The sequence below is a fragment of the Nannobrachium achirus genome (genome assembly GCF_963921795.1).
Source record: "Nannobrachium achirus genome assembly, chromosome: 12".
Classification (NCBI taxonomy): Eukaryota; Metazoa; Chordata; class Actinopteri; order Myctophiformes; family Myctophidae; genus Nannobrachium; species Nannobrachium achirus.
In genome coordinates, this window is record NC_137832.1 from 41,564,396 (window position 1) to 41,577,307 (window position 12,912).

General features: G+C 39.6%; 1 protein-coding gene across 2 annotated transcripts; it reads left to right on the forward strand.

Annotated features, from left to right (window-relative positions):
* The first annotated feature begins 5,222 nt into the window (after positions 1-5,222).
* On the forward strand, positions 5,223-12,518 carry mrps27 (mitochondrial ribosomal protein S27). 2 transcript variants are annotated; one of them, XM_080738148.1, is made up of 12 exons: positions 5,223-5,309; positions 5,599-5,676; positions 6,558-6,628; positions 6,750-6,808; positions 7,416-7,530; positions 7,705-7,783; positions 8,479-8,501; positions 8,553-8,645; positions 9,287-9,389; positions 9,714-9,856; positions 11,304-11,471; positions 12,037-12,518. In XM_080738148.1, exons 1-12 carry the CDS (start codon positions 5,237-5,239, stop codon positions 12,301-12,303), a joined length of 1,272 nt encoding a protein of 423 aa, XP_080594274.1. In that variant the 5' UTR covers positions 5,223-5,236; the 3' UTR covers positions 12,304-12,518. The 2 variants fall into 2 exon arrangements, with proteins under 2 accessions (XP_080594274.1, XP_080594273.1); XM_080738147.1 differs by lacking the exon at positions 8,479-8,501 and having other exon boundaries at positions 8,530-8,645.
* The last annotated feature ends 394 nt before the right edge of the window (positions 12,519-12,912 follow it).

Here is a 12,912-nt window from a genome sequence, read left to right on the forward strand (position 1 = left end):
TTTTTAGGCAGGACCCCTTGGCTGATAGAGATGAAGCAGGGACTCCCTGCACATATTGTATAAATGCGTGATGCAGATTTTCATCAATGTCATAGATAGATTCATAGACTTGTATGGGGCTGTTAAGTATGACATCATTTTGTAGGCAGAGGAGAATTTCTGCCCCCAGTTTCCGTGAATCTTTTTACTATTTTTACTATTTACACATCTTTCTTCTCTTTGTTGTTGAAAGGAAAGTGTTAGAATTATACTTTAGTCGTTATTTTTTAGTCGTTGTTTTTTGAAATAGCAAGGGACAGAAAATGCTCTGGGGGCAGATTCTCCTCTGCCTACAAAATGATGTCACGGCTTAAAAGCCCCATGGTGCCGATCTCTTCAGAATAAGAGTACCCCCGAGGCAATTGAAACATGTTGAGCGAGTAATTGTCCCATGATATGCACATTCAAAACATAGATTAAGCATTTAAACGAACACACACAATGCTAATTATGTTTCTGGGTAAAAAAAAAGTTTTATTAACATTAGAAAAACATTATAAATGGATAAATGCAGTTCGCTGGAGTGCATAGCCTTTACAAATTGGGCACTGGACAGGAGGCGGCTTTTTGTGTCGGCACTTTGAACACACGCACGCGTTCGGGGAGACCTCCTCTATCACACCACACTCTCCGCTAAGCAGGAGAGGTGTAAAATCTATTTCTGTTGGCTTTCCAGTGCAGCCACTCACTCAAAAAAGTGAAATTTTCAGACATTTTCAAACTCTAGTTGGCGCTGGAGAGCAGACGGCTCTTTGCGTCGGCACTTTGAACACACGCACGCATTCGGGGAGACCTCCTCTATCACACCACACACTCTCCACTAAGCAGGAGAGGTGTAAAATCTATTTCTGTTGGCTTTCCAGTGCAGCCACTCACTCAAAAAAGTGACATTTTCAGACATTTTGCTATGCATTCTGTATGACTCTAAGACAGGGTGGGCAACTTTGATGCTGAAAAGGGCCACTACATTTTCACACACACTCCAGAGGGCCACAATGCATATACCAAAAATAGAAGATCTACAAGCTCTGCTATTCTGCTATTTTTGCAAATATTTTAATTGATATCCTTAAAAGTAATTGTTTTATTTAATGGGCAACTTTGATGCTGAAAAGGGCCACTACATTTTCACACACACTCCAGAGGGCCACAATGCATATACCAAAAATAGAAGATCTACAAGCTCTGCTATTCTGCTATTTTTGCAAATATTTTAATTGATATCCTTAAAAGTAATTGTTTTATTTAATGTCAAATGCATGTACAGGTCAACTTATGTTCTTACTTTATGAACTTAATCACAAATGCATTTGACAAAATAGACTAGTAATAGGCTACTAGTCATCAAGAAGATACTAATATACAGTCGACTGACATAATGAAAGTGGGTCATGTTTTACATTTGGAATTATAACAGCAGAAATCAATATTATATCAGTATTCTGATATTTGCCTGTGGGCCGCATTAAGTGTAGGGCCTGTATGCTCTAAGAACTCATTAATTCTCATTATACTGTGACATGGTTTATAATTAAGTACAACTTGATAGAACATCTGTGTAGATATTTAAAATAACGTTATACTTGATGTTTAACCACTTGATCCCAAATTGGGGGGAATATTAACCAAAAGTGTCCAATCTACTAGCTCACTGTAGATCTGCTATTTTGGCAAGGGAGCAGAAAGTGCATTCCAACTCTAGCCACATATAGGGTACTACTTTGTGTGTGTGTGTGTGTGTGTGTGTGTGTGTGTGTGTGCGTGCGTGCGTGCGTGCGTGCGTGCGTGCGTGCGTGCGTGCGTTTCATATCTAACAGGACTTCATATGGGAATGCCCATATATGGAGGAAGACAGCCCAAATCTGTGTGGCTGGTTCAGACAGGGAGAGGGATCTCCATGTATGGGCATAAAATGGATTGTATGTATGATGTCAGATATGATAGACGTCATAGGATTTTCACAAATAACTGAGTAAGCTTGTTTGGGCTCTCACAGCATATCTATCATATCATATACAGTACATGGATCTCGAGTACAAGGTAACTGGTCCGATATACATCACTGGCCAGACGGCCAAGATATGGCAAGACTTCGCCCTTTAGGGCGAGGTCGCTTGTCTCCCCCCGGGCGTCTTACTAGTTTTATTGGTTGGACCTTTAAGGAGGATTAGCATACTGACAAACAGATATTTGTTCTCATTCAGATTAACATCATTATTTATCTTCATTTCGGAAACTATGTCACCGGACATGAACATTTTGTTCTTCCCTTTTTTAATTGTATGGTGCTCAGAGACTGACACTGATTCTCTCAGACACCTTAATCCCTAATGTACAACTCCTGGCCAGTGTCAGTGAAATCAACTTTTATGATCTAAGAAACAAATCTGGCTGGGAAATACACATAGGCTACAGTATGTGAGATCATATATTGTAGAGCCTAGCTGAGCATCTTCAGCAGTCAGTGTATTGCATGCCTTAATTTTGGCCTCCCCTGACCTTTCTATTGTAAATACCAAGTGCTTAATTTGAGGGGGAACATGTTCCCCCACCTCTCTGTCGTCTCTGATTGGATCCGGCAGCTATTTGATTGGATCCGGGACCTTCCCTGTCAATCAAAATATTTTCTGTACTTTATATTTTCATGTTTTTTTTTTAATTTCTTGTAATGTTTCTGATGTGGTGCTTCATAGGCGACACACAATAGACATATGATTGTACATACATGGTGTCACAGAATTTTGTCAAAAATACATCTAAGTTTTTAATATGCCATTCAGATTGATCATTCCAAATTGATAGATTGAAAACCAGTGTTCTGATGGGCCACATGTGCCAAATGTTGCTAACTTTATAGCCTACTGGGAGTGTAAATTTAAAATATATAATGCATAGTACTGTGTTCTATCTGTCTGTCATTCAATGTTATATGAGTTAAATATCTATCATATAGTACTGTGTTCTATCTGTCTGTCTTTCAATGTTATATGAGTTAAATATCTATCATAGTACTGTGTTCTATCTGTCTGTCATTCAATGTTATATGAGTTAAATATCTATCATAGTACTGTGTTCTATCTGTCTGTCATTCAATGTTATATGAGTTAAATATCTATCATAGTACTGTGTTCTATCTGTCTGTCATTCAATGTTATATGAGTTAAATATCTATCATAGTACTGTGTTCTATCTGTCTGTCATTCAATGTTATATGAGTTAAATACTGTATCTATCATAGTACTGTGTTCTGTCTGTCATTCAATGTTATATGAGTTAAATATCTATCATAGCACTGTGTTCTATCTGTCTGTCATTCAATGTTATATGAGTTAAATACTGTATCTATCATAGTACTGTGTTCTATCTGTCTGTCATTCAATGTTATATCAGTTAAATATCTATCTTAGTACTGTGTTCTATCTGTCTGTCATTCAATGTTATATCAGTTAAATATCTATCATAGTACTGTGTTCTATCTGTCTGTCATTCAATATATGAGTGAATATGTCTAATATTCTCAAATTATTTTTTGAATGTGCTACATTTTCGAGCGCCCACTCAAAAACGTCTCTTAAATTCCTGTTATTTCTGTAAGATCTAGGCTACAAGCTCACAGCTTTGAGCTTGAAAAATGACAAAGAATTCTTCTAAATCTAAATCCTAATGTTTTTCAGGAACAACTGTTTCTAAGATTAATGTTGCTCAAATGTTTTAATATTGTATTATTTTTCAGGAGGTGAATTTAACATAAAAAGATGCGTTCCCAGTCTAAATGGGATTATTGTCTCTAATTAAATGTGCACACCCAGTTATGTATTTATACACATGTACCATGTGTCATCAGTTTAAAGAATATGTACACTTTAAATAAATTGTTAAACTATGTAAGAATTCTCTTCATTTGTATGACAAGGGGATTGTTTGTTTTCCTTAGAATATTATTTCTATGCATTTGATTGATGTATTGACCTTGCTTATTGCTCTGGATTAAGAGCATCTGCTAAATGCCTGAATAGTTGCCCATATTGTTATACACTACTAGAATATAATTATATTGTAGGGGACAGGGCCATGAATATAATTATCATCTGAAACTGCAGTGGAAAACGTGTGTTGCAAATGTTGCAATTACGGACCTTTTAGCCTGCTGCACTTAATAGATTAAGCCCCCATGTTTCTACCCCCCCCCCCCCCCGGCTCTCCCCTATAATTAATTATCGGGTCAATTCTATAATAAAATTACACTCCATATCACTGCTTACTTGCACAATGTGTAGATCTACTACAAATAAAAGCTTTTAATATAGTACACGGGTCCACGACTGTAAAAACCTGAAAGAACTACAACCGCCACCGATTTTCCGGTCACGTGACACTTACGTCACTGCTGCTTCCGTTCTGCGTTCTTTCATTTTTCATTATGAGAATGATACACGGAATAAGCAAGACCCAGAACGGACCGCGGAGTGGTTTCGCAGTTTTTGCATTGGATATTTTGGTTTTGTCACGTGTAAACAACAGAGTGTAAATGGACGGACCGGGATTGGTATTCCGTTTCTCGATTTGTTAATCAAAAACAAAAAACGGCAAACCAGAACTAATTGTCTCCTTTTTCGTTTTTCGTTCTTAAAAACCAAATCCAATAACAAACTATCAAAAGGTACACGGACCCACACCAGTGCGTTGAGTGCGCATTTCCGAACGCGCCCAATATAAACAAACAAGACTTCACCTACTGCTACTGACCCCCATTGTGTCAAAACTGCGCCAGTAGATGGCGGTAATGCAACAATAATACGGATGCCAACCGCGCGGTCGGACTCTATTAACCTCGCCTCACCAGGCTTTCCCCTCAGAGAAAGCCTGGTCTTCGTTTACTAAACGGGCCGTTTGATCCGGTCGGGAGCGGAAGAGCTCCTACGTTTTTCTGTAGTCCAAAACGGACTACACTTTGGCCGGAAACAACGACCGGAAACAGTTTCAACCCAGTTTAGCGCATGCGCAAGTAGTTAGCGCATGCGCAAATACGGGTTAAAACTGTTTCCGGTCGTTGTTTCCGGCCAAAGTGTAGTCCGTTTTGGACTACAGAAAAACGTAGGAGCTCTTCCGCTCCCGACCGGATCAAAAGCCCGAAATTGGAAGCCAGCCCAGGCTAGACTCTATTGGAGACAAAGCCACAAAGAAGCCGAACAAGAAGATGGCGGCCTCCGTGTTGCAGCGTTGCTTGACAGCAGCTGTCAAAGTTAAAAACATAACTCCTACTTTTACCGGTAGGTCTTGCAATTAACTCAAGACCTCTGTTCGCACTTTATATTTTGGCAAATGTTTCAGATATCTCGCCCTTGATTGTCCTATAAAGCTGTTTACAATGAAGTTAACTTAACTTAACCTAACCTTAGCATGCCAGCTGCTACTGTTGTGATCATCTCTGTTTCAAGGTCCTCCTCATCATAACATATTATTATATTTTGACTATGACTTAAAGGCGTTTAGCTGACACAGTGTTGCTCGCGTCTATAGTGTTTAAATTGTGCAATTATGTTGTTGTCTTGATTGCAGCAAGGAGGTGTTTGCTCTCAGCAGCTTACACAGACACCACACTATGGGAGTCAAGAGAGAAAGATCCCCAGAACTTGGGTAAGTCATTAATATTGATCTGTACTGTACATTATTATTACTGATATCATTACAACTGTATTATATTGATGGAGCCTCCATCCATGGGAGTCTCACAGGATTCGGGTTACAAGTTTAAGTAGGGTTACTGACTGGTTACTACTAGGTGGGAATGCACAAATGGATAAATTAGCACTTTACTGTGTGGTTAGCTATTAAGGGCTGAAGAAGTGACATGGAGACAAATGTCTGTATTATCAGGGTGCTCATCGTCTGCAATCACTTTGACAAGAGTGTGCTGTGCACCAGGGACGTACAGAGAATGTTAGAGAAGCAGGGGAAGAAATTGATAAAAGGGCCTTTTGGTGAACATATCAAATATAGCCTCCAAGCTCAACCCATTGCTCTACCACGCGTTGTGAGCTTGGAGGTTGGCTATTTTCGGTACCACACTGAACTAACCATAATCAAGTCAATACTGGAGATATGGCATACAGCATGGATTTCTACACAGAGAGGGCAATTTTTCAACATAAGATGGTGCACCCAAGTTCAGGAGAGTTTGGACAAGGCTCTTGAATGCTGCCTAGTAACTGCCCAGTAAAACTGCATTCATGTTCTGGAGAGAGGGCACTTTTTACAGACGGATAAAAGGGCAGGGGCTCAAGCTCCCCTTGATGTCTATGTGTGCACATGCCTGCTGTGCACTTTGCCTTGACTTTATGTCATAATGTTCCTCAGATGCACAACCTCCATGTGTGTGCGCTTGATGAACACAGGGTGGCAGTATCACAATGTCTTCTCTCCATAAGCTCTCACAGCAGCCTATAATGGCCATGGTGGACAATTTTATACTTGGTATTTATATGTGTTTAATACAGTATATATGTGTGTCTTAACAGCTCTTTTAGCAGCATCCATGGACAGGACATATGACAGGAAGTTGCCTGTGAGCTCGCTGACTATATCCCGGGTAAGATGTGTATGCTGAAATATATTTCAGTTCAGGAATTCAATGAAGGTTGCATGCACCAGTGGAAATATATCAATATTATTATTAATAATATAATGGTGTTCTCTTGTTTCCTTTTCAGTTTGTTGACAACATAACAGCAAGAGAAGAAGTTGAGCAAGCAGAGTATTACCTTTATAAGTAAGTGGAGACACGGGAGTATCAAACTTTGTCTGTTTCATTCACATGCCAGCTGCAGTTGCAACCAATCACTGTTTTTTGTGACATGAAGTCTGATGAATGTTAATTTAGTATTTATTTTATTTTGCCTTTATTTATACATGTAAAATCCTGTTGAGATCAGAAACCTCTTTTACGAGAGAGCCCTGTTCAAGTTTGTGTTTTTGTCTGATAAGCCAGTCAGATCTTTTGTTATTGACTGTTCCTTCTGGACTTTGCACCAACTGTTAATATGATTAGAAGATTTAGCACATTTCTTCATCACACTGTTATGCGGTACTTCTCAGTCAGTTTACACAGTTGAACAGTTTGTAGTGTTTGAAGGCCTTGAGTTTGTTATTTATCTGGATTTGGATAATTTAGGTTTTTAATCATGGTGGCAACCATTCTGATGCACTGATGGTTCAGTAAGGTTAGACCAGAGATACCCACGCTGAAAATAGCAGACCGAACAGCGTACGTGTCGCAGCTTGACGCATTACATTGTAAGCTTGTCGAAGCTTTCTCTACAATAACAGAAATAAAAACAAAAAGCGGCATTTAAGCGGTTAAACTCTTCCCCCTGTAGGTTCCGTCATAGCCCTAACTGCTGGTACCTGAGAGACTGGACCATGCATGGATGGATCAGACAGTGTCTCAAATATGGAGCAAGGGACAAGGCACTATACACACTAAAAAACAAGGTACACACTAAACTAAATATCAATTAATTTTATACTGTACTTAATTATTCACTCGTCATATGTTCTGACACCAAGACACACTATGACATTTTATGTATGTTTGTGCATTCAAACGTGTGTGTGTGTGTGTGTGTGTGTGTGTGTGTGTGTGTGTGTGTGCGTGTGCGTGCGTAGATTCAATATGGGATGTTCCCAGATGATTTCACGTTTAACCTACTGATAGATGAATACCTTAAGGATGAAGACTTCAAAGGTAATACATTGTATTTACTATATTCTGATATGTATTTTGCATACATGTGTGTTAAGCACAGGTAACAGAACATAGTTCCCTATGATTGTAATAAGATCATTAACAGATTGATTATTTTCCAACTGGAGACACAACAAAAAGTAATTATAGAATGGCGACAAATGTTACCGTAAAGACATTGATACTCTATTATTGTTAAACTTATCAGTTAAAAGGAAAAGGAAATTGTTGTAGTAAACCTCTTACTGCTTTAAAATAATGTCATATGATATCACCCTTAGGGTGTCTTACTGGTATATTAATAAAGCCGTTTATTACAGCTGTTGTGAGCTTGTAGATCTGCTATTTTTGGCAAAGAGGTTTGGTGTAGAGGGGAAAAAGAGCAGACTAAGAACTGAGAAAAAGGTCAAGTAGTTAAATAAATGAAAAATACAAATGGACATGAATCCAAAATACACTAATGATTATGCTGTCAAATAATGAAACTATTTGGAATATATGAAGACGTTGTGGGGGTCCCTGCTTCATCTCTCTCTCAATTAAGGGGTCCTTGGCCTGAAAAATATTGAAGACCCTTGGCCTAATTTATAAACTCAATCAAACTGGGGGTCGGTAACATAGAATCATTCTTCTCAGGTCCGTATTCACTAGTTCAAGAGGTTTATTATGTTTTTGTTTATTTGTTTTCTTCTAAGGTGCGTGCTCAGTAGTTGAAGAGGTTTAAACTTTATTTGTTTTCTTCTAAGGTGCGTGCTCAGTTGTTGAAGAGGTGATGCTTCAGGAGGCTTTTGACCTGCCGTCCACACAGATCCTGTCCATGTATGCTTTGAGCAGTTACCTAGCAACCAAGCCAGAACTCACCGTGAGGACATTTCTACATTGTTTGTTTGAGTCTAGACATTCTGACTAAACATATTATTATATAACAAAAAAGACAGATTATGAAAAAGTGCTACGATGAAAATCAGTTATTTTCATTGAGTGACACAGTCGTCAAACGAAAGGCATATATTATTATATTATTAATTAATTAAATTAATTATTTTCTGATTAAACGTTTTTGTGCAGTGAAAATTGTATTAGATTTAAATGAAACCATGCTTCATCTCCATAACTGTGTAGATGAACTGTGTTCCAAAATTAAACAAAACAGCCTGATGATTCTGTCAGGTATGTGATTCTGTTTATTGAGTTACATTTGATAACTTTGGATACATGAGTACTTTTACACCATCAGTTGATGCTTCATTCATATCCAAAGTTAATGAGTAAAAAATCATTAATTTGAGTAAAATCGCAGAGCTCAGTTGTTTATTTTTGGAACACAGATCTTACGCCATGAATATATAGTATTTTCAATGGAAAAGATAATTCTGTGACCCAGGGGGATAGCGGTCTCTAGTGGCAGTGATGTCAGACTTTGGTTCCCTGTAAGAAGGATTTAATTTAAGTTGTCATGTCTTCCAAAGCAGTAAGGTTATAACTGTGTCCTGTTATGTTCAGGTGGCAGAGGAGAGGGCGCTGGGCGCTGCGCTGCTGATTGCTGGACTGAAGCAGAACAACACAGTGGGCTTGAGTGCTCAGCTTCTCGGCCATTCACTTCTGGGTGTGTACAGTGTAGTACTGTTAATCGATTTAGTTTACTTGGGCTCACTGTAGCCTGACAGTGCATTGTGGGTTCGAGTCTCGTTCCCTACGACCTTTGCTGCATGTCTCTCCACGTTTTTTTCTCCCTCTTTCCTGCCCATTTTCACTGAAAACTATAAATAAAGGGAGAAAAGTAAAAAAGATGTACAAAGCAATAACACTGCTTGATTGTTCGATTAATCAAAAAAGCAATTGATAGAATAATAGCTAAGATTTTTTTTGTTGTTGTAGGTCTAGTCTAAAACTCTATTATTGTTCTCTTTTTACCTTCGTCCCTCTCCAGGCAAGTTGGAGATGACAAAGGGAATTAACGCCATCTTCAAAGGCATGCCTCTCATCTGGACCAATGGTTATCTGGGCCGAGCCCTGGCGGTCATGGAGAGAGTGGCTTCCACGCCAGGAGATATCAAACTGTCCCAGGACACGGTAAGGCCTTGAAATGCAACTCGGATTTCAGCCTTTACGGCCAAAGACAATATTTCCTCCTCCATGTATGGGTCATGATCACCTTAGGAAGAAGAGGAACTTCTTGTCGTGGGTGGCGCCTAAACCACATCTCTGTTTATTTATAGCCAGGTCAAAGTAACAATGTCCAGAGGCTTTTTAGGGGCATGTGGCTTTCAGATGTGTTAAATTACAGATTATGTTACGGTTATGGTAACCTAACAGTTATTATCACTATCATCTTAAACATAAACTCACTCTGAATGGAGATGCCCTTTTCTGACTTAAGTGAAGATATATCTTGGAGATGAGGCTGGGGAAATGAAATCTGTGCGCTTGTAAATCATCTATTTACACAAACCTTATGTAACTTTTAGTTGTATTAGTTAGTTAAATTTAGTTAATCGTTTAGTTGATTATAAAATTAATTACAAATTAGTTTTGCGTCAATTCCACAAAACAAAAATCACATCTCGCTTATTCGATTAATCGAGAGAAAAGAATCAATAGAATAATCGTTGAAAATATTAGATCATTGTAGCCCTACAACATTGCCTGTACACTTATAGCAGAGACAGTCCGTTGTTACTTTCCAGGTGGGGCGTGTGACGCAGACTGAGTGCTCATCTGCTGAGACGGACCACATGCGCTGTCACGACGGCTGTGTTATTTGTACACATGCACGTAGCACCTCTAATCCCGCTTGTCCTGTCCAATTCAATAGTTCAGTTTTGTCTGCGTCTAATGAAATTTGGAGGAGCCTGGAGGAGAGTAAAACGTCTGTGAGAATCACCACAATGGAAGCTAAACTCTGGCTGTCACACGGCAGCGCAGCAATAATGTAGAACTGATAAACCTGTGCAGGACAGAGAGGAAATATTAAAGTGCAAATAATGAACATGCTGGTGGTGATGAGCGCCCCAGGGACATGGTTGTGTGTGATGCTGTCCTGGACTGTGTCCTGGTCTGTTATGTTGGCATCGCCGCTTTTGGCTGCATTGCCCGTTCACTAAGTCGTAGTTGGAAACTTTGGGTGCACAATCAGGCTTGTGCACTTGGGTTGGGGTTCAGTTGACCACTTTCAACCTGAAAAGAATAAAAAAAAAAAAAAAAGCAAAAGTAGCAGATCTCACAATATGTGAGGTTATTTCACCACCCGTGACCCCACACATCATAATGATTGATTACTTTATTAGTAAAAAATGTGTCCTGGGGAAGTTATGGAATACGGCTTAAATTGTTCAATGAAGTGGAATTGTCCACAAAAATGGCAAAGGAAGTACTGTACATGGGCAGATTATTCAGTTTCCTTTTTAAAATTGTGAAATTGTTTGAATTCAGGTGAGTTGAGCACATACTCATGTCAATGTTGTGTGCCTCCATTGACACAATTTGACTGTCTTTCATTCCTGTTCTGTTTCTCTTACAGCTGGGCACCCTGAATAATGTGCTGGAGGAGCTGTCCTCTGTCACAGAGTCTGACTCCTCTTCCGGAGAAGAGGAGTCAGGAGGTGAGGAGGAGCGACAGGAGGCCAAGCTAGATGAGCAGGATGAGGAGGAGCGGAAGAAGCTTCCTGTCTATGTCGGCAGATACAAGGTACAGTAGGTGTTTATTGTACTGCTCATGCTATTTGAATTGGATGTTGTTAGCCCATAACAATAAGCAGTCAAATAACCGTGTCCCTTATTGTCCACACTGCTACATTTGTTTGTTGATTTCCATACGAAACATGGCTCAGAGTGATGTTGTGGAGCTGTCCTGGAAAGTTCTCAGTCGCCACGACTGATTTCAGTCATTTGGATTCCATGATAGAAAGAAATAGCCTATTTACAAGCTCTGTGTCCGCGAAGCATCAAGAGGTTGTAGATGGGCTATCTTCAGTTATTATTTTAATATTGGAGCATTTGAAGAGGTCAAAGTAGCAATATGTTCAAAAGAACCTTCCATAAAATCCCTGTAGTCTGATATTTCTGATTTATTCACCTGGTTGGCAGTATGCAGAACAGCAGGGACAGCAGCATCATAATTTTACATGTTAATTGTTTAGGAAACAACATTAGGACTTGGCCATACAAATATATTCATCGTGAGAGTTTATTTTTCTTTAATCCATGAGCTGTGCATCTATGCTAAGTGAGCTATGCCTCCACCTTCTCACCAGGAGCTCAGCAGCCAGCTGGAGTCACAGGGTAGGGTGGATCCGGCTTCCCTGCAGGCTCTGGTGTCAGCCCTGGCCCACCAGGCCCTGGCTGCAGCTGAGCAGACTGATATTGAGCAGTACCAGAGCAGGCTGCAGGACTGGGAGGTGGAGAGGAGACACCTGATCCACAGGGAGAAGGAGATGATGCAGAAGGCAGAGGAGGAGAGGCAGGAGAGGATGGCTGCCAGAGCTGCAGCACAGCAGGCCTATGAAGGTGGACATCATTGACCATTCACCGTCTGCACTGTGTCCACTTGGAGATAATTGCATATTGCATACAGAGTATGTTATCTGTGCAAAACTGTACAACTGCATAATACTATATGTTAACCATTTTGTCTGTCAAATCAGCTTAGGAGGTTTTGTTCTTTTTTACTGTGTGCTTCTGGTACTAATGAAGGCATAAATGTATTTCTTTTGTTCATGGATGGTTGTTGGTAAATTAAAATAATGTCCTCAAAATAAGATTTAAAAATGTCCTCATTGGATTTTGTGGTACGTACATCTTCTACAGCAGGTGTCTTCAACGTTTTTTTAGGCCAGGGACCCCTTAACTGAGAGAGAGCTGAAGCAGGGAACCCCAATACATATTGTATAGAATTTGGTTACAAATTAAAAATGTTCATAGATTTCTTAGACAGACAGCTTAGACTTGTTTGACAGCACTGTCATCATGTTGGAGTAATGTGTTTAGCGCAAGGCGCCGTAAGCTTGTAGATCTGCTATTTTTGGCTAATGTTCCACTCAGGAATGCTAGGGTTCAAATGGTTAATGTAAAAAACATGATCCTATCACACAAAGATTTGGCGTCCCCCCTGTAGTAACTCTGAGGACCTC